This window comes from Mustela erminea, chromosome 13 (genome assembly GCF_009829155.1).
Source record: "Mustela erminea isolate mMusErm1 chromosome 13, mMusErm1.Pri, whole genome shotgun sequence".
NCBI classification, from domain to species: Eukaryota; Metazoa; Chordata; class Mammalia; order Carnivora; family Mustelidae; genus Mustela; species Mustela erminea.
This window is the reverse complement of record NC_045626.1, coordinates 65400144-65421490: the sequence shown is the minus strand read 5'-3', so window position 1 is coordinate 65421490 and position 21347 is coordinate 65400144. Positions and strand designations below refer to the sequence as shown.

Below are 21347 nucleotides of genomic sequence, written 5' to 3'. Positions count from 1 at the left end.
GTCCCTGTTGCCAGGCCACATTCTGGGCACCTGCTATGGGATTCTAGATTTGGGACACAGAATGAATCCCTCCCTTTGACCCCAACTTCTCAGCTCTTCTGTTTCCTGGAGTCTCAGGAATTCCTTGGTCCAGATCTCAGGAGCTTCTAGGGTGGTTCCAGGAACTTCTGGGTAACCAGGTGGACTTGGCAAGGCTACCCAGACACCCTGTAGGACTCTAATGGGATAGAGAACAGCATGGTGGGAAGGCTGGCCTGACACTCAGGGTGTGGCCTCAGCAGCCTCAACCTAGCTGTGTGGTTTTCTCATGGGTACACACATGTGATGACAGTGTGTACTGTGCCTTCCTTCCCTGGATGCGAGGATGAGGTAGCCCTGTACTGTCCCCTTGCCAGCCCTCAGAAGACCTAAAATGACATGTGGCCCTAGGGCATTCTCATTGCTGCTGACTATAGCAGGGCTTGCAGGAACTCTGGAAGAGGTAGATTAGCACACTGCTCTCCCACAACCCCAGGAAGGAAACCTGGGGTAACTGAGCCTCCAGGCACAGGCCAGCAGGCACTGTGGTTGGCAGGAAAGAGGGCAAAAGGAAATGGATAGAGGCATCAGGGCAGATGCTGAGGACAAGCCCCACAGTGGTGGCCTGATACAGCTTAGGCAGACCGGGGAATGACATGGGAAGGCCCAGACTCCCCTGGGAGAGGGGAGAGCCTCCAGTCAAGGCCTCCAAAGACATGGGTCAGGCCCTCGCCCTGTCACCCCCATCCTGACTAAGTTCCTTTGTCTTCATTCATCAACAGAGCCGAGAGTTCCCTGCCTGGTCCCTGTACCAGTCCCTACGTAGGTCCTCCCTGTGGATTTCGCCCCTTTACACAGGTCCACACTGGCAGGGGAGACGCTTCACAGGAGTAGACTCACAGGAACTAACCACAGGGACTGTCTGACCGCTCCTGGAACACACAGGAGATGTCAGCTCTCTGTCCAGAGCCCGAGGAGACGGAAATGGTTCGTGCATACATCCATTCCTTTGGGTAATATTTACCAGAACCTGCCGGGTGCTAGGTGCTGTGCCAGGCACGGGGTAAGGTAAGGAGCAGGACAGACACAGTGTCTGCCCTCATGGAAACTCAGGGAGGCTTGCACAACACCTGTGTGACTGACTGCCAGGTAAGGTAGGTGTCATGAAGAGAACTAAAGAAGAGAGTACAGGGAGGGAGGGTCAGGGGGCCGCTGTGTGGAGGGGCCATTGGCACAGTACCATGGAGAGCAGCAGGTGAGCTGTGACTGATGGGGAGGAGCATCCGGAGGGAGAGGGCAGGTGCCAAGGCACTGGAGCTGCTGGGGGCCCCACCAGAAAGCCAGGTAGCCAGAGCCCCATAGGGTGGGGTGGTTTATGGAGTGGCTCAGGTAGGACTCTGCAGGCCCTGCTGAGGCAGGAAGCCCTGGGGTGGTTTGGAGCAGAGAAGAGATTCAAACTACTTCCACGGTTAAAAGACCTGTGTGGCTGACGGGCATGGGGGCAAGACCAGAGGGCCATGAGGGGCCGTTACAGCAATTGGGGGGAGGAGGCTGCTGACACAGGGCAGTTAGGGGTCATGAAGAGTGTTGGTTGAGGATTTATTTTAAGGAGGACTTGCTGATGGAGAAGAGGCAAGGACAGCTCTGGAGGGATGGCAGTGGCATTGGCAGAGAAGGAAGACACGGGAAGTTGGCAGTTGGCTTAGACCCTGGTAGACATGGCTGTTATGTGGCGGTCAAAGGGGAGAGAGCGAGGCTGGAGGTAGAAACCTGGAGTCCTTGGCACCAGGTGTGTGGGACTGGCCAAGGGTACTTGGAGATCAAGGGTAAGTTGGTCTAGAGGGACTGAGTCAGGCCTCAAGGCCCTCACCACTGAGAAGATGCGCTGAGAAGGAGCTTCCAGAAAGTAGAGATTTAGAAAGATGGATGAGCAAGTAAGGTAGAAGCACTATCAAGGTGGCAACATGATGGGGGCCAGGTTGCTGCCGATGGGGGTGGGGGCAGTGCGGAAGAGGATGTTCCCAAGGGGGCGGGTCTCTAGAGGCAAACACTGAGGTATGTGTGGGGTGCGTGCGGACTAAGCAACATGGTGGGTAGGTCCAGCTACATAATTTGTGGGGCCCTTGTTAAGTTTTTAAATCTTTCAAGACAACAGAGCATTGGCACTGGGAGGGCAGTGCCATGGGGGCATGTGGGCTGTGTTTAGCACTTGGGGCCACTAGGGTCAGTCGGAGCCAGCCTGCGAACCTCACCCTGGCCTCCTGTGAGTGTTGCTTCCTCCCTCTCTGTCCCTTGACCCCCTGTGGCCTTGGGCAGGGGGCACAACTTGAGGGCTGAGGGCTGGGCAGTCCGTTGGAAGGACCCAGGTGAGCATGGCGGGTGGCTTCACACAACAGTGGCTTCCTTGAGTTCATCTCTTTTCCAAAGGAATCTGCTACATCACAGAGTTTTAAGTTATTTGCTTCTAAATTAAGGTATAACTCTCTTTTAGAGACATCCCTGGAGAATCCATCAAAAAGTGCTAAGAAGCGAGACTGTTAAAAACCACGGTGCAGGGAGAGGCCTCACAGTGTCAAGCCCCACATTCCTTCCAGCAGCCTCTAACCAGAAACACACTCATCCCTGAGGGCTTGTCCAGGCTGACCGTGGCTCTCCCGGCAGACCGGGCAGTGGTTTGAGCAAACCTTTCCAAAAGAGACCCTGCCTCCACTGATAGCCTTCCCCAACCCCTGGGATGGAGAATGCTGCTGACCAGCTTCTGGGACCTGAGCCCTAACACCCTCAGCAAGGCCCCATGCCACTATGAGTCATGGAGGTCAAGGTTGTGGTGTTGGAGCAGAGGACAGTGGGCTCAGTTGTGCCCATTTCCCCCAGAGCCCAGACATAAGCATTCACTGGGACAGCAGCAGGATCTGCTGTGGAGTACAGTGGGCAGGTGCCTTCGGCTCACTTCCACTACCAGTTTCTCCAAGAGGGGGCTGAATTCTACCTCAGTTTTGTCCTCACAGTTGAGATGGAGACATGGGGAGAAGATAGGGTGGCTTTCCCCAGTGGGTGATTGCGTCTATTTGCCCCCTTAGCATTCATCATGACGTAACCTACTACCTGTCTTATTTGTGTTTACCATCTCTCCTGAATCTGAATGTAAGCTCCAGGAGGTCAAGACCTTTGTCTGCTGTTTGCCACTGTCAATCCAGCCCCCAGAGCCTGGCCTTGCCACAGTAGGGTCTCAGCAAATCACCGTTGGAGGGGGAAGTAAATACTGGTGAAGAGACAGGGCGAACAGGAGCTTTTGTGCCACATTCATGCAGAGGCTGGGCACCCCCAGATGGCTGTAGCCCTCACACTGGAGAACCACTGCTCTAGCTTAGTCCTCCACTCCCCAGTTATGCTTTTGGGTCGCCAGTGTGTGTTCGGGCTTTAGGTTTGACGGACAAACACAAACCACCTACAGATGGACACCACTGGCTGGGCGCCAGTGAGGCCCGACTGTGGTTCACTCCCAAGCCAAGACAGGTGGCTGTCCAGCTTCTCAAACTGCCATCACAGACACAGGTCCCTGCCACTGGAAATCAGAGGCCTCTGGCTGACACCTGGCCCTGCAGTGTTGGGGTGTGCCTGGATGAGGCCTTGGTCAGACATGGGCATTTCAAATTGTCGTGACATGTGGCATGTCCATGGGAAGCTGTCCTAAGAGAGCAAGTCAAGATCCTGGCAGTAGGACAGGAACACAATGCTCTGTGGTGACCATGTGATGGCTGAATGGCCTTTCCAGATAATCCCTGTGCCCCCAAGATTAGCTCAGCAGAGCAGCCAGGTGCAGAAGAAAAAGTACTAGATGGGAAATCGGGAGGCCTGGGTTCTAGTCCTGTGGTGTTGATGCCGATAAATTCTCTGCACTCACGGAGCCTCGGTGTCCTCACCTTTAAATTGACCTTGGTCAGAGGTACAAATAGTTCTCATTTCTTGTACCAACTCTGGAGTGGCTGCCCCAGGCACACAGTGTTGAGAAGGTTCCCAAGGCTGAGTTGTGGCTTAGAGGGAAAGTGGTCATGGTTGGTGAGGGACTCCTACCATGGGTACTGGGGGAGGATTTATACTTGGAGGTCTTCACCAGGGACTGGCCGACCCCACCCGCCTCGCCCTCACTCTCGCCTAGAAGCTGCAGCTCAGTCCTCATCTCTCTTTCTGTGCCCCTTCTTCTGGACCTCAGCTCTGACCCCCAGATTAGGTGAGAACTCGCCTCCTCTGCAGTGCTTCCGCAGCCAGCATTCTGAGTCTAACAGACAGCTCAGGTCGCTGTGGACCTCTTCCTGTGGCAGCTTCTTTCTATACCCCTAATGAATGAGCAATTGAAGGAGCCTCAGGCTTATAGGCTGCCTGGAATTAGGACCCCAGGTGACCACAAAAATGGTGTTGTAGCAGTGAGGACAGTGCAGGCAGAAGGAGGGAGTGACAAGGGAGGGACAGGGGACCATCCCGTGGGGTCAGGTGGTTCTGTCAAACCTTAGCCATGGGGCGGCTCACACAGCTTCACCAGGGCGAACATGGGAAATTGCTCCAGTTGCCCAGAGGGACTTCTGAAGACCCTCCTTGACCAAGGGTTAGAGGACTTGACACCTACAGCCTTCACCCTGGCTCCATCAAGTCCTGATGACCTGAGCTAGTAATACCCTACCTCTACACCCCCTGGCCTCCATGGCAGCAGACACCCCTACCCACCCTATCTTCTGCAACCAGGCTGTCCCAGCTGTGCAGCCTCTGGCCTGTACCACATGTCCCCTCTCACTTCCTGTGGCCCCATGAAGTAACCACCAGGACCCCAGCCATCCAGACCACCAGCCTGCCCCCATCAGGACATGTGAGGTGCAGTGGCCCTGTCTCCAAGCTTATCTTTCTCCAGCGTGGTCACCCTCCCTCACCCACTCCGTTACCTCTGATATGCTGTGCAAACATATTTCTCGATAAAATGCTGGGAAGAAAAATAATTAGAGTGTTGCTTCCATTATCCAATTTTTGATTAATCAAACTCTCTTTGTCCTCGGCCAAAATCTATTCATTTCCCTTAAACACTGGGCCAGTGCCAGGCATCGATTTCCTCTATGATAACACCACGCACGTATGCATGCACATCTCCAGCCCTGCCCCACACCATGGCAGGGAGGAGGGCGTGGAAGCACTGACGGGGCTGTCTGTGCCCCAACACCACCCGCCCCCTCCAGGAAGCCCCACAGCCATGCCACACCCATTATCCCTGCCCCAGCCCCTCGAGCTCCTCAACTGGGCTCAGCTCCTCTGTGGCCTGCATCCTTGTGTGTGGTAGTCCTGTCTCGCTGGCTGTTCTGGGGCTCTCCTGTGGCAGGTGAAGAATGGAGGACCAGTGTTGGTAGGGGGAGTGTGGAGGGAATGGCCGCTGTAGCTGCTGAGGCCTGGGGCGGAGGGTGAGCTGCAGCCCCAGGCTCTGGCTTGTCACTGGCACAGTGACAAGGCTGGGGCTAGATGAGGAGGCCAAGAGTGGGGACCAGGGCTTGTGAGGGAACCTCAGGGTCTTGAGGTTGGGGTAGAGTCGGGATGGGGGCAAGCTTTCAATGGCAGCAATGGGAGCCCAGTCCTGATAGGTTTAGCAGATGAAGGGACATCCTGAGCCAGTGGCTCAGAGGCAGAGCAGTATCAGAGTTGGCCAAGGCTAGATGGGAGGGGGCCACACATCTGTGGTGTCCATCTGGGGGAAGGCCAAGGGCCTTTCTGGAAAACTTCCCAGAAGTCCCTGCTGTCCCCTCCCAGTGATGAGTTGGCCCTTCCCTCACTCAGTACAAAGGGCTGAGGTGGATTTTTCAGCACCTGCTCCCTGTCAGGTACCTGTGGGCGTGTGGGACACATCAGTGACAGACCAACAGCCCCTGCCCTGTGAAGCTGGCATTCTGTAAATGTGAGTAGGGGAGGGCAGTAAATATGATAAGGGAGTTAGGCAGCCACGATGTTAGAAAATACAGTGTTGTGAGACATTTGGGGAGTCATAAATAGGATGGGCAGGAGGGCACCTCTGCGCCATTTGGGGAAAGGATGGATTGGCTCTCTGGACAAAGAGTGTTCTAGGGGGAGGGAAGAGGCCCTGAACTGAGGTGTGGATGACACTTGAGAGACAGCAGGCGGGCTAGTGCTGCGGGGTGGAGTGGGGGGAGCACACACCCTGGGGCCCCAGACTCTGGCTCAGAATTGAGGTGGCCAGCCATGGGAAGGTTTTGAGCATAGGAGAGATAGATTCTCTGCCTTGTAACACGACAAGGATCCCCCTGGCTGCTGGGGGGGCAGCGTGCCGGGGCCAGGAGAGAGAAGGGGTGTGTGAGAGGTCACTGTAGCAGTCTCCATTGAGAGACTGGGGGCTGGGAGGTAGGTGGCAAGACACAGGGCTCTCCTGAGGCCAGCCCTGACCCGAGGCTCTGGATTCTGTCAGAAAGGGAGCGGAGTGGGCAGAGGGAAGGCAAGCGGTAGACGCCACAGGTGCCCTCAGATCCCCTTCCCTGAAGGCGCACTGTCCCCCACCACATCAGTGTTACCTACCTGCTCATGGCTGCACCCCTTGCTGGAGAACTGCCTTGGGCCCTGGGAGGCTCTGCCCTATCCCTCGAGGTGGGACAGCCTTGATTTCATTCAGGCTCCAGAGTGCCCAGGGATCAGGCTGCACTAAAAAGGCATCTGAAACCACACCTCCGCCTGGTTCCCTCCCTGGCCCCATTCTGCCTCTCTCTCTCCTGAGCTTGCTCCCTCAACCAGTCATGGGCCCAAGAATCCCCATTTCAGGCTCTGCTTCTTGAGCACCCCATCAACAGGTCAGAGGCTGCTGCTGGCTTGCAGACTCCTAGGGGTGGCTGGGCAAAGGTAAGAGGGCAGGGGCCCCAGACCCACAGCCTGCAGGCTCGCATGCGTTCAGGAGGCTGGGGAAGCAGACGGTGCGGTAGGGCAAGGTGAAAAAGGGAACAGATGGGAGATAGTGCTCACCTTCCAGGTGGGAAAGCCAAGAAAGGAGCTGCAGGGTGACAGGAGGGGCTCAGGGAAGGAGCTGTGCACTTGCCTGGCCCATAGAGTCCTCAGCAAAGAGGGTCTGGCCTGGGGGGTAGCCAGGGTGGAGGATGGGATCTTGGGCCACCACACTCAGAGGCCAGAACTTGCAGGGCAAGAGACTCAGTGAGGTTAAATCAGAGTCTCCACCCAGGTGCTTCTGGGCCTGACCAAAAGTCACCAGTTACCTTCGCTACAGAAACAGGGAGCCAGGCTCCACCCCAGGCAGCAACCCCTTCCACTCAACTTTCAGGGCTACATGTCTTCCCTGCCCATCTGGGCCTCCTTCCCCCTTATATGTTGAACCTTTCCGTTTTTATTTATTTATTTGCTCCTGGCCCAGAGAAATCTCTGGCCTGATTTCCTCCTGAGTCAGTGTTCCTCAGGCCACGCTATCACATCTCATCTGGTCAGCCTTCACGCTGTGGGCATCCGGAGCCATGGGACAGTGTGATGCCGCAGGGAAGGGCCTCCCTCCTCATCTTCAGCGGTACCCTGAGGCCAAGAGCCTGCCTCACTGGGGTAGAGCCATTTGTCAGGGCCTCTCTGCAGCTGGGGACATGGCGCACCCAACCTCGGTCCTTCTCCTGTCCACCTGCCTCTGGCTCTGAAATAAGCAGGGAGCTAGGAAGGGGCCAAGAAATGGGGGGCTACTTTTAAGGGAAGCCCATCTGTAGGGTGCCAGTGCCAGGCCAGTCGGGCCAGCTGGGGGGACATGGGTAAGCTAACCCACTAGCCAGGGCCCTGGTGACTGTGGGGAGGCACCAGAGAACCCATCGGTGTGGAGCCACGTTTCCCCAGCTCCAAAGTGTCTCGCGTGTGCACATGCTCCCGTTTTTCAAAAACGCTGCTGTGATAAATGAAATGATGGATCATTTACAAACTGTATAGAAAGCATGGTGCTCAGAAACCCTCTTACCCCCATCACCAATACTCACTGGATGAATAGGGGTGTTCTGTGCTCACTGGAGAATGTGCCCTGCACTTTGGCGCCCACTGCTTAGAGTCAGTGGTGTCTGGCCCAAACCTGTGGGTGCCATCCATACTTGGCATTGTGACTGCGCCCTTGAATACTGTACAAGCTGATGAAATATGAACGTAAGGGGAACTTTTGTGGAAACTCAGTGGATGCTCTGGAAAGCCTCGGTAAAAGCTATGGTTGGGTTTGGTGTAGGCAAGACAGCAGTAAGACGGGGACAGAGAACCATGATAACCCAGGATTCAGGTTCCGGTTACTTTGCCACCACACGCCACATGGAGAAAGTCTACTGGATGTCACCCGTAGCGTGCTGTGGTTTGAGAAGGAACAGTTACAGCAACTCCAGCAAGTGAGCCTATGCTCTGAGAAAAGATGGCCTGCCCCCCAAATTGGGGGAGGAGTTTATGATTTTCTGTTTTAAGTTAAAATGTTTAAAGTTCAGAATCATTTCTTATGACTCCCTGCTTTACGTCGTGTTTCAATATGCCAACCAGCCAGCAGTCCCAACTTTGGTGACAACTTTTGGTCCTTAACGGATCTTAAAAATACCCATAATTATGGTATATATAATTATCTATAGGGTTGGTGTTGTTGTTGACAAGAGAACAGGGAGGGGTAGGTCCCTCTACTTAGAAAGGTTGTCTGTGACAGACAAGGGCTGGGGAAGGGGCTGCTTGACCACACTGGAGAGCTCCCTCCTGGGGACAACTTTTGGTCCTTAACGGATCTTAAAAATACCCATAATTATGGTATATATAATTATCTATAGGGTTGGTGTTGTTGTTGACAAGAGAACAGGGAGGGGTAGGTCCCTCTACTTAGAAAGGTTGTCTGTGACAGACAAGGGCTGGGGAAGGGGCTGCTTGACCACACTGGAGAGCTCCCTCCTGGACAGTCCAACCTGGAAGCCCCTTCCTCAGGACCACCCCAGGGAAGAGGGCCAGGAGTAACTTGCAGGCAATTGGGTGTTCCTCAGCCTGAGGGAGACCAGGAGATGCTGGTACACCAGGCAGGAGGGCCAGGGTGCAGAGATGCACTGTCTCCCCCTACACCCTGCCTGGGCTTCTGTCTTATTTTCAGCAAGAAGAGAAATGATTGGGATAGGCTTGCGGGGGCGGGGCGCAAGCTGGCTAGGGCAGGAAGGGGCAGGGCAAATTGCCAGGGGTGGTAGGAGGGGAAGGCAGAAGGGTTCTGGAGGATCTTGCCTACAGCTTGGGAAGGGTGGGCACAGGCAGAGGGGTCCAAGTCCCCTGCTGGGGTCCTAGAGGGCCAGTTTGGGACAGCAGTAGACCCTCCATGCAGGCCCCCAGTCAAGGTCATGTGAGGTAACGCACTCAGAAGGGAGTTCTGGGAAGCTTTGGAGCTGTGAACCAGTAATTTTTGGTCTTCGTCCATCTACCCATCCATCTGTTCTGCACATCTTTACAGAGCTGGTGAGGGAGAGGGAGAGGGAGAGTAAGGTGGGCCTCGAGCAGGAGGCCAGACCCTCCCAAGGGCTTGGTGGGTATGCTCAAGGTAGGTGCGTGCAGGCCTGCCAGCAGCCCAGAGGCCAAGGAAGGGCCAGTCCTGGGTGAAGTCCAGTCCAGCATTGAGCCAATGGCACACAACACTTCACTCAAGATCACACAAGGCCAGGTGGCAAGTCACCACTGAGCCTTTCAGGCTCTAAGGGGGCCCCCTGTCACTGCAGTGGTCAGGGAGCCCTCCCAGGGAGAGAGGATCTTGCCTAGCCTCAGAGGGAGATGTTTTCAGTGGGGTGGGGTGGGGCGGAGCACTGTGGCATGGGAAACAGGAGACACAGCCAGGGAGGCAGGGACCAGGCTTCTGGCAGGGGTCACAGGAAGAAAGAGATGGGGTGTGGAGCCAGGTTTTCCCTAGAGGGTAGCTCCTAGGAGGGTGTTATATCCCTGTCCCCATCCAGTATTACTGGCATCAAGGCAAGCAGGGGCTTTTATCTCCTCAGGAAGATATGACTTTTTCATCCAGAAGTATGTGTTGTTGTGTCAAAAACCATCCAGGCATTTGGAATGGGCCGACCCAGATTCTGCCATACGTGCTGTCGGTCAGGCCCACGAGCTCTAATGTGTGAGGGAGATGTGGTGCATTCAGCCTCACTTGCTGGCCTTGCTTTGCCAGCCTTTCGGGAGAACCCACATGTCCAGCATCCCACACAGGGAGTGGCAGCAGACTGCCCACAGGTCTGGGGTGGGTTGATGCACCCCTCTACCCCCACCAAAGGCACTTCCATGGGAGAAAGAGGGTCGCAGTTAGGACGGTTTCTGCCTTCTGGCCCCTGGGGGCGGGAATCCCTGCCACAGCAGCCATCACTGAGCCACTCCCTAGGAAACCATGGAAGGATGAGGCTTGGGTGGGCCTGCTCTGAGCTGGGCCCAGGCTCGGCAGGGTCTTCTGCGGCCTAACCAACCACCTGGGGCAGTGTACCCTTAGGTATCCCCACCCTGCATGCCTCCTGCTCTGGCCCCCCTCCCACCTTCACAGAACAGCAGATTCTTATGATCCTGTCTTATCCAGTGTCACCTCCCTGGACCTTCCTGCCACATGACTCCGCACCCCTAGCCTCCATAGTGCTGTCCCTTTATCAGAAGTAGCCTTGCAGACTTATATGCTCACAGTCTCCCCAGCCAGAACACGCACTCCTCAGGACAGGCTCAGCTTATTACACCCCTCCCCAACCCATGTCCCCAAGTCCAGAGCAGAGCCTCTGCACAGCAGGCTTGATTCCCAGAGGGCACAGTGGTGCTTGTTTAGGGCCCAGTGGTTAACGGATTGACTGCTCGTCTGGATCTGAGGGTAGAGGGCCTGGGTGCAGATGCCCAGTGCACCTCTTGCTAGGTCATTTAGTGACAGGAGAAGCAGCAAGGGGTGCCCTGATGAACAGGCAAATGGAACCAAGCAGAAGAGAGAGCAACAGGTGGGGATGGCACCCTTTTCTGAGATGACAGACAGCCTCTGAGTTAGGACAAGGGATGCAGTACTGACCCTCCAGCCCCACTGCCTCTGCCCCCGGGGTAGAGGACCTCTGGGCTCAGGTTCCCTGATGCTCACATCATATGAGGTGGCCTGAGGCCACAGCTGGGAGCAGCACCCGGCCTCCCTGTGAGGAGGGTAATCCTTTTTCATTTTGCTCTCGATCCCTTTCCTTCAAGGAGAAAATCCCTGTTTGGTGCCAGTGTGACTCTCTCACCCTCCAGTGCACTAATCCTGGTCGTTTAACAAACAGCGAGAACTCTGCAGGCCCTTCCACAGGCAGCGTCCCTGCAAGCCGCAGCGACACCAGCTCATAGTTTAGGTTACTTCTGCCTGTGGTGACTCCAGCTTTCCACTTAAGTAGGAATATGAAGTCGTTCTTAAAGTACAGCCATTTCAGTAAAAAGTGCAGGTTAACGTAAAGAGCAATGCTAAGTGAGAGCGGGTGAGCAGGCTGTGCTGGGGGGAACAGAGGTCCCCAGGGTGGGAAAGCTGAGCCCTGCAGGCTCAGGTCCCCCGATCCTCAGACCCTCCTTCCTACCTCTGTATGGCATACAGAAGGGGCCACTGATACTGTGGAGGGCTAGCGGGTGGGTACAGTGGTGCTGGAGAGGCAGATGCCCTAGCTCGGGCCTCGCCCCATTCAGACTGGGAAGAGGCGAGGAGTTGGAAGGGAAGGGAAGTCCGACCCAGCAGAAGAACTGGGCACGGAAAGGTCATTGGCTTATCCGAGACCACAGAGGAGCTGCCCAGAAGAGCCCCGCAGGTCCAGGTTGGGCTCTGAGAAGGAACCCAGTGCACGACACTCAGGCAGGAAAGAGGGAGGACAAATGTCAACTGAAAAGTAGAACACCAGATTCCAGGACGGCAGGCATGAAAGGGCAGTGGGAACCGTTTCCTTACTAAGAGGGGAGGAAAACTGATAATCAGTGACCGTGCAGGCAGAGGCTTTTCCGGACCTGATGTTTCCAAAATAGAGCCACGGTGGGAGCTGACGCAGGGACAGCAGTTCCGGAGGGCAGGGAGGGGGACCCGCTCTCTAGAAGAAGAAAATAGGCATGGCCTGGGTGAGTTTGGCCCCAGGAGGCCATGGGAACCCCTTCTGACCTGCCAGCCGAGGCCAGCCAAGCTCAGCGGCGGAGGTGTGTGAACCCCAATGCGCCTGTCCTCCTGCCAGTGCCTGCAGACGCCCAGCCATGGGCCTACCGGGACTTGGAGCAGGGTCCTCCCTGCTCTGCCCAGGGGCCTTGACATGCGGCAAAGCCTGAGGTCACAGATACCGGGGATGGGCCGACACCCTCCTCCCGCTCCAGGTCACCACAGAGCAGCTGCTGGGTGCCAAGGTGGAGCTGGCAGGTGGGAGAGCTGCTGCTGCCAAAGCGGAAGGTATCTGAGCAAGCTGGGGTGGTGGGTGGGGCCAGGGGACAGCAGTGCTGAGTCATAGCCCTGCCCAGGCAGGCTGATGCTTGGCCTCCCCAGGGGGCGATGGGCAGGCAGCTCTGGGTCAGTGGAAAGGCCAGGACCTCAGACTGACGATCCTCACACTGAGGGGGGCTGAGCACTCCAGGGAGCATCAGGCTGGGGGCGTGTGTGAGGGAAGACTTGGGGCCTGTGCATGCCCTGGGTATGTGTGGTCTAACCCTGCCTGCTGGCCCTGAAACCTGGGCTGCCCTCTGCCTCTGGGGTTCTACTCGTGTCCCCCATCCCCGCCCCACAGCTGGCCATCTGAGTGGCCTCTGCTTGGACACCAGACACAACTGTGCCTCTCTCTCCGTTCAGTCTAGCTGCGGGCCTGCCTCCTCAGTGGGGCCAAACTCCCCCCTTGGCTCACCCCTTTCTGATGGTCCGGGACTCAGCGTGGAGTGGGCTTTCCTTGGGTAGGGAGGAGTCCACAGAGTGAGGGGCTTGGCTTCTTGTTTCCACCTCCCTCCAAGGAAGTGGGTGCCTGGTGATGAGCGGGCCCCGCCTGCCAGGCCAGGCCTTCTCCAGTCCTGTAAGCTGATAAGCCGTCTGCTCTCCCTGGCGACCCTCTGGCTTAGCCTGGCTTGGGGGGGGGGGGGGGGGGCTGGTGTCACACAGCCTGGCTCTGCCCTGCTCTGCCCAGGTCCTTAACTCAGCTATGACTGAGGACAGTAGTGGCCATGACTCTGTGCCAGGCCATGTGGGGCGCACCTGGGGAGAGCTGGCTCCTGATGTGGTGGGCATCCAGGGTACAGAGCGCCAGAGTGTGGAAAGGCCCCAGAGAGGAGGCAATACCTTACTCCCAGCCCCTGGCTCAGGGCTGTTACTTAGCATCTGTGATGGGAGTGGAGACTGGAGAGGGTCATGTCTGGGGGAAGGGGGCAGTGAGACATGAGGACGGGCTGAGCCTGTCAGGCAGAGAGCAGGAACCAGGATCGGGGGCCTGGGGGCAGGGCAGGGAAGGTCTTAAAGAGAATACGTGGTGTGTGTGCCCAAGTGTCTGGCCTTGAGGCTGTGGGCAGCTTTCTGTTGAGGGGCCCCTCAATAGACTCTGGGTTTGGGGTTTGCACCCTGCCAGCCTTTACGTAATAGGCAAGTGAGTAGGTGAGTTAGGGAGACCTGGGAGGGGCCCTAACGGAGCAGAGCCCACCATGGCACGCCTGCCGCTTCTTCCCAGCGTCCCCTCTCCTAGAATGGCCCCACTCCCAGCCTGCTAGCCAGACCCCAGGGTGCCCTGAACCCTACCACCACTCTGTCGCCAGACACCATCTACCATACAGCCTGTGTGTCCCCCGCCCCTAGCCCGTGCCCGCGCCGCTGCCCTGTCACCTGGATAGCTGCACGCAGGAGTCCATCCTGTTTGATTCACATATAGGGCACTCCTCATTCAAACCCTGGCTGGCATCCAGCTCTCTCAGAGAAAAAGCTGGAGCTCAGACAGTGACCTTCTACTGCCAGCCCCTCACATATGACACCATCTATCCACCTTCCTTCCTGTCCCTTAGACTGGCCTAGCACATTTTCACCTTTGGAACGGCAGTTCCACTCCCCTCACCATCTGCTCTATTACCTGTCAGGGAGCAGGCCCTGCCCACTTCATGGACCAGCGACATTTACCACAGCACCCCCGACCCTACTTATGTGCAGCTTGGCTCCCTTCTCCATCACAGATCATTTGCTGCCTTTGATCTAATTCTCACCTCCCTCCACCTGTGTAAACTCAGGCATGGGTCTTTGCTTCGTTCGGCGGTGCCCCCCGCCCCAGCCCAGGTGCCAGGCTCAAAGGCCCAACTCCGCTAAATGGTAAGGAACGCCGGCTCCTCCCCTTGGCCCCTCTCATGCACCTCACTGGCTTCACGCTGTGGCCCTCTGTATGTGGTATGTCCTCTGTTCCCTGCATGCCACAGGTAGCTGCACACAGGCACGTGCACGCACTTACACATTACCACACATGTCCGTGGACCTGCACACAGGCGCATGCCTGGACCAGTGCACATGCACATACACGGTCCTGCGAACAGACATATCTGCCTGTGTGCGACCCCAGACACACACAAACACACACACACACACACACACACACACTCAACCACATGGTCATAACCATGCACCCACACAGTGGGTGCCCCTGACCAACCTTGCCTCCTCCTCTCACCTGTGACTTTCTCCTTTCTGTCCAGCCACTCTGACCTTCCTTCAGCTCCCCATTCACACCAGGGTCTCTCTCTCCCCTTGCCCACAGGGCCTTTGTACATGACCTTCCTCTGCCTGGTACAGTCTTTCACTCACCCATTCCTCAGTAATTTCCCGTCAGACCCAGAAGCCAGACCCAGAAGCCTCAGTAATTTCCAGCCAGACCCTGTGGTAAGGGGACTGTGGGTATCAGGCACTGGGGACCCATGAGCAGTTATCAAACCAGGAAACAATGTGGTCATCCAGCCCTTGGTCCTTTTTCCCTGGGCTGACTAGGGAGTTTGAGGAGGCCCCCTAAAGCCCTGGATCAGACTGAGAGAGGACTGGCAGGAAGCTCACATAAAGGCAAAGAAGCCAGGCCTCAGAATGGGAATAAACTGAGGTCCCTTTTGGACCTTGGCACAGACACTTGTTCACAGGCCTCCCCTCCCTGTATCTGTGCACAGCCCAGTTTCTGCCACCAGTTCCAAGGCACAGAGACTGATATGCCCTGGGACATAGCTGAGCCCTGCAGAGCTGTAGGAAGAATTCTGAGTGGGCCTTCTGCTTGTTTGGTTCTGGTGACCTGAATGAAGAGGGTGCCTCTAAAAGAGGGACCCACCTCAGATGTGACTGTTGGTGGCTGCCCCATGCAGATGGCAGAAGTTCTTGGACTTGGGCTGATGCACACAATCGCCTCCTGTGTTTCCTTCCCCTTTACTCCCACATTGCCTTGTGGCTACACTGGTCAAGGACCACATGGCCAGCCCCAGGCTGCCCACCCACTGCCCCCAAACTGCTCTCCTGATTCTCAGAAGCCCCGCTCTCGGCCTTGGGGTTGTGGAGGGCGTACCTCCCCAAAACGCAAGTCACACCTCCTTGGACAGGGGGGCTTTGGACTGAAGACCAGGTGGGCGAATCTTGGTACCAGCTGGGGGCCATTAGTCAGGCATTCCAGTCCACAGAATGGATGATGTGGTCCCCAAGCGGCCCTCCACTGGTTGGGGAAAGCCAAGACCAGGCAGGGGGCCTGCCTCTTTCTCTTGTACCACATGGCCTCCTCACTCTTTTTATTTTGGAGGTAGCTTACCCACAAGACATTTTTTTTTTTGAGTTAAAATAGACATAAAACTTACCATTTTAGCCATTTTTAAGTTTGCAGTTCCATGGTTTTAAATACATTAATAATGCTGTGAAACCATCTGTCTCTATGAATTTGACAACTCTAAGGACCTCCTAGACATGGAATGACATAGTATTGGTCCTTTCGTGACTGGCTTCTTTCACCGAGTGTGAAATCCTCAAGGGTCATCCCTGTTGTAGCAGGTGTCCTTCCTTTTTAAGGCTGAATAATATTCCTTTGTGTGTGTGCTTTACGTGTCCACTCATCTGTCAGCTGGCGCTGGGGTTGCTGTCACCTCTTAGCTGTCGTAGTTAGTGCTGCTGTGAACACAGGTGTACAAAAATCTCTCCAAGACCCTGATTTCCATTCTCTTGGGGTATACCCGAAGTGGAATTGCTGGTAATTCTATTTTTAGGGGTTTTTTTGAGGAAGAACCACCCTCCTATTTTCCGTAGCAGCTGTACCACTTTGTATTTCTACCAACAGTATGTAAGGGAGCCAATTTTTGTTCATCCTTTTCTTGTTGTTGTTGTTGTTGTTGTTGTTGTTTTAAAAATATAGTACTCATCCTTCTGGGTGCGTGGTGGTGTCTTACTGTGGTTTTGATCTTCACTGCCCCGACAGTCAGTGTTACCTAGCATCTTTTCATGCACTTACTGGCCATGTGTTTATCTTCTTCGGAGAAATGTGCATTCAAGTCCTTCACCCAATTTCCAGTCAGGTCATTTGTTCTGCTGCTGAGGTTTACTTCTCTGTATATTATAGATATTAACCCTTTATTTTTTATTTAATTTTGTTTATTTTTTAAATTTATTTTATTTGCAAGTATTTGCTTCCAGCCTGTATTTGCCTTTTTACTGTTGATAGTGCCTTTTGCCTTTTTTGCACAAAATTTTGTAATTTTTACGCAGTCCGGTTTGTCTCTTTTTAACTTTTCATGTCTACGACCTTTGGTGTCATATCCAAGAGACCATCGTTAAATGCAATACAATGCAGCTCTTGACCTATGCTTTCTCCTCAGATTGCTATAGTTTTGGTCTTACATTTAAGTATTTGATCCATTTTAAGTTAATTTTTGTATTTGGTGTTCGGTAAGGGCATCACCATTGTTCTAAGGAAACCCCAGCCTGGCAGGAGAAACCAGAGAAAGGGAGGGCACAGAGGAGAGAGGCACAGGCTACAGGTGGGGACAGGGTGCCCTGCTGGTGGGCTGGCAGGCACTCGTGAGCTGACCTGTGAAGATAAGGTTGGGTTCCAGTACAGGAGCAAGGCAAGGGGCCACTGAGGAGCAGCAGCCCCAGCTGGCCGAGACAGCCCTCCGGAGGACAGTCCTGTGCTCAGCTTGGCAGGCTCCTCAGGCCCAAGCTGCAAGGGGAGGGATTTGGGTTTAAAAAGAATCTGGCCACAGGGCCATCATGCATGGCACTGGGAGGATGTGGCCGGTGTTTTGGTCCGTTTGGGTGTAACTCCACATGGAGGCAGGGGACTTCCGGCACAACCCCAGGCCATGTCACCTCTTTGGGCTAGACTATTTCCTAAGAGTTAGGTCACTTCAGGGTGCCTCGAGGCATGTAGACTTGGTGCCTGGTTGCTGCTTGTCTAGGTGTCTGGTTGCTGCTTGTCTTGCGAACGGTGGTAGGAACCTGCCACTTCAGGTGTGACCTTTGTCCCTATCACTGACCAGCCCAGGGAAAACTGGCCACTTGGGACCTGAGTAGACCTCAGATACTCAAACACAAATTAAGGAAAACAATAGTGACAACATGGGGCACCACCAGCATGGCTGGCCTTGCCTTCAGGAGGGAGGGCACTGGCAGGGGGGTCCCCAGGTGCCCTGGACAGCTGCGGGATTTTGGACTCCTTTCTACACCTGAGGGCCTGCCGGCTCATCAGCAGGACCCAGGGAGCAGACACCAGGTCCCTGTTCCACACTCTCATAGTCCAGGATGGAGAGAGGCAAGCCTGGGTGGCATGAGAGACAGGGCCTTCTTAATGCCCTGATACTTGTTTACAAACCTCTCTTAGAGGGACGCCTGGGTGGCTCAGTTGGTTAGGCGGCTGCCTTCAGCTCAGGTCATGATGCCGGTGTCCTGGGATCGAGTCCCACATCGGGCTCCTTGCTCTGCAGGGAGCCTGCTTCTCCCTCTGCCTCTGCCTGCCTCTCTGTCTGCCTGTGCTCACTCGCTCTCTCTCCCTCTATCCCTGACAAATAAATAAATAAAATCTAAAAAAACAAACAAACAAACCTCTCTTAGAATAAAAGTTCATTCAAGAAGATACGAAATAGGCTAAAATGCAAAGAAGAGGAAGAAAAAATAAAAAGACCCTTGTGATCCCACAACCTAGAACTCACTGCTGCTTGAATTCCTTCCCTGACCTCTGCTCACATGGCAGGTACATGGCGGTCATGTCCCCCACTCACAGTCCAGTGGGACTGTGGATGAAGGGCAGAGTTCCTCAGCTTCTTCATGCCTAAGCCTCTCTCCCACCTGTGCTCACTGCATGCCTGTGGTGTGCAGGATACTGCACGGCTCCCAGGCCCCAGGGGACGAGGGCTGAGCACATAGGCCATGCTTGGTTCTAAGGGACAATCACAGGTGATGAGGACACTGGGGTACTGGCTACCCATGGCTGGGTTCCAGGTCCTGCACTGAATGCTCTACCCCTAAGAGATGCTCGAGACTGGTGAGGGATAGGTTCTGTAATGTGGAGTCAAGTGCACAGGCCACACAGCTGGGATGAGACTCATCATCCAGTGCTCTGCGTACACATGAAGGTTCGACTGAGGGGGAAAGGTAGCAGGAGAGGTGCTTGCTGGCCCCCTGGCCATGGAGGCAGGTGGGTCCAGGGAAAGAACAGGCCTCAGGGCCTGCTTCAGAGAACTGCTGGGCCTGACAGGCACAGAGGCCAGCTGGGAGCATGGACGGTTGAGGAAACGAGATGAGGCCCCTGGCTCTCAGTGTCTGTTGGCCTTGGGTCCTTCCCATCCGGGCCTGCCATGAGGCGGGTGGGGGCTTTAGAGGGGAGGGATGAAGGCTGCCTACAGCAGAATGAGGAGGCTGCCAGAGACAGCCAGGCCGGGGCAGAGGTTGCAGGAAGGAGGCAAGAGTTGTGTGGGGCAGGCTGCCAGGTGGGGGCAGAGCCTGAGCTCTGGTTCTGCCCTGGTGGGGAGGGCCTTGGCCCAGCGGCTCATAGGTCATTGGGAGAGGCCTGGGAAGAGCTTGCAGCTGAGAGCTGGGTGCTGAGGTGCTGACACCCTGCCCAGGGTGTGAGCACAGCTGTTCCTTATTGACCATCAGTGTGGGAGCACGGACATGAAAGACACAGCCTGGGACCTCGGAACCTGTGGACTGCCCTCTTGCCTTGCCTTGGACTCAGCGATTCCCAGTGCCCTCAGATATACTCTGTGCTGGCTTGCCTCCCACACCTGGGTGCTGCCCTGCACCCCATAGCCCCTGCTACCCCAACTCAGCCCACCCTGCCCATGCCTCCCCTCCCCTCCCGCACTGCTGCCTCACCCACCAGGAGCCAGGCTTCTGTCCACCCTGTGGGCTCCCAGCCCGGGGCCTCTGCCTTGCTCTGCTCCTTGCCTATCTGCTTACACCAGCACTGGCCAGCCTTCTCCTTGTGAATGTCCTGCCTTGAGAGAGAGCAGGAATGACCCAGCTCCCACGAGAGGTGCTAAGGGGGATTACCCAGTTACCCTGGCATGGGACCCCACCATAAACCAAGGAGGAGCCAAGCCCCATTGATGCTGTGGCACATGTGGGTACAGCCCCTGCAGCTACAGGAGAAGAGTGAGGGAGTTGGGGGGAGGACATCACAGTTGGATCGTTGTATTGAATCCTAACCACCACCAGACCCAGAGACTGAGGCTCTGAGAGGGTGAGGTTGGCCGGGTCCAGTGGGCAGGGAGGGGCGGCAGGGCCCCAGGCTCACTCCCTCACTCCGAAAACACTAAGGTTAAAGTCCTCGTATGGCTCTGGGCACGCTCTCCTCAAGCACTAGGCTCCGGGCACACTGGCTCGCAGGAGGGGTGCGGGGCATGGCTCCCAGGCACATTTGTTTCGCTGTGGGTTTGGGCGCAACTCAGCAGAGGTCCGAAGAAGGGAGGGGGTTTGATTCACTGTTCTCTGGGCTGCTTCCCAACGAGGTCCGAGGTCTCCCTTTACCACCCAGCCTGTGGTGGGAGGAGGCTCACCCTCTTCTCTGTGTTGGCAGGTGAAGGGCGGATGCCCAAGGCAGGGGGGCCGCAGGGAGCGCCCGCGGCACTGGTGGCTGGCCTGGCAGCCACGCTTAGCAGCCCCGCCGCAGCAACCAGCAGCCCGACGGCAGCAACCTAGGCAGACGCTAGAGTACAGCTTCCCACCACCAGGAGGACAGGGAATGACTGTGGCCCGTCGGGTCTCACGGTGGCCTGGGCAGGTGGAGTGGCCCTAGAGGGAGGGCCCGGCCACCTCCTTCCCCCAGGCGAACACCATGCCAGCTGGAGAAGAGGTGCTGGGGCAGGGGCTGCAGTGTGGCATGGCCTTGCCCCCCCACCCACGCTGAGCACCTCGAGGGCAGCAGGGCTCTGTCTGCCGGGCACACCTGGCTCGCATCTCAGCGTTCCCTGCTTGGTGGCGACAGGGAGAGGCACCCCGTCCCGTGCTCTGCATCTGGGCCAGCCGCTGCCGGACCATGGGATGTCGGCAAAGCTCAGAGGAGAAAGAGGCAGCACGGCGGTCCCGGAGAATTGACCGCCATCTGCGCTCAGAGAGCCAGCGGCAGCGCCGTGAGATCAAGCTGCTCCTGCTGGGCACCAGCAACTCCGGCAAGAGCACCATCGTGAAGCAGATGAAGATCATCCACAGCGGGGGCTTCAATCTGGAAGCCTGCAAGGAGTACAAGCCCCTCATCATCTACAACGCCATCGACTCGCTGACGCGCATCATCCGTGCCCTGGCCGCCCTCAAGATCGACTTCCACAACCCGGATCGTGCCTACGACGCCGTCCAGCTCTTCGCGCTCACGGGCCCCGCCGAGAGCAAGGGCGAGATCACCCCGGAGCTGCTGGGCGTCATGCGGCGGCTGTGGGCCGACCCTGGGGCGCAGGCCTGCTTTGGCCGTTCCAGCGAGTACCACCTGGAAGACAATGCCGCCTACTACCTGAACGACCTGGAGCGCATCGCCGCGCCCGACTACATCCCCACCGTTGAGGACATTCTGCGCTCCCGGGACATGACCACGGGCATCGTGGAGAACAAGTTCACCTTCAAGGAGCTCACCTTCAAGATGGTAGATGTGGGCGGGCAGAGGTCGGAGCGCAAAAAATGGATCCACTGTTTCGAGGGCGTCACAGCCATCATCTTCTGTGTGGAGCTTAGTGGCTATGACCTGAAGCTCTACGAGGACAACCAGACGGTGAGTGTGCCGGGCTTTTCCTCTACTTGTTGCTGCCACTGCTGGCTCCTTGGAAGTGGGTGGGCTTGAGAGTATGGGCAAGCACGGCCGGAGAGGCTGCAGTCAGAGGGGGAGCCATGGTGGTGAGGAACTGTCCAGGGAGCA

The 21347-nt window shown here is 56.3% G+C and overlaps 2 protein-coding genes across 5 annotated transcripts in view; one reads left to right on the top strand and one right to left on the bottom strand.

The window, feature by feature from the left end:
- The window catches only part of RSPH14 (radial spoke head 14 homolog), an 80809-nt gene that overhangs the window by 12822 nt on the left and 46640 nt on the right, over positions 1-21347 (bottom strand). The window lies entirely within an intron of this gene.
- Positions 1-21347, top strand: part of GNAZ (G protein subunit alpha z) — a 53048-nt gene that overhangs the window by 2373 nt on the left and 29328 nt on the right. The window contains exon 2 of one of the 2 annotated variants that reach the window (XM_032310211.1): positions 20430-21203. In XM_032310211.1, the coding sequence (XP_032166102.1) occupies positions 20481-21203 (723 nt within the window). In that variant the 5' untranslated portion in view covers positions 20430-20480. Of the gene's footprint in view, positions 1-20021; positions 21204-21347 lie in introns of both variants that reach the window. The other variant, XM_032310210.1, reaches the window with a different exon arrangement.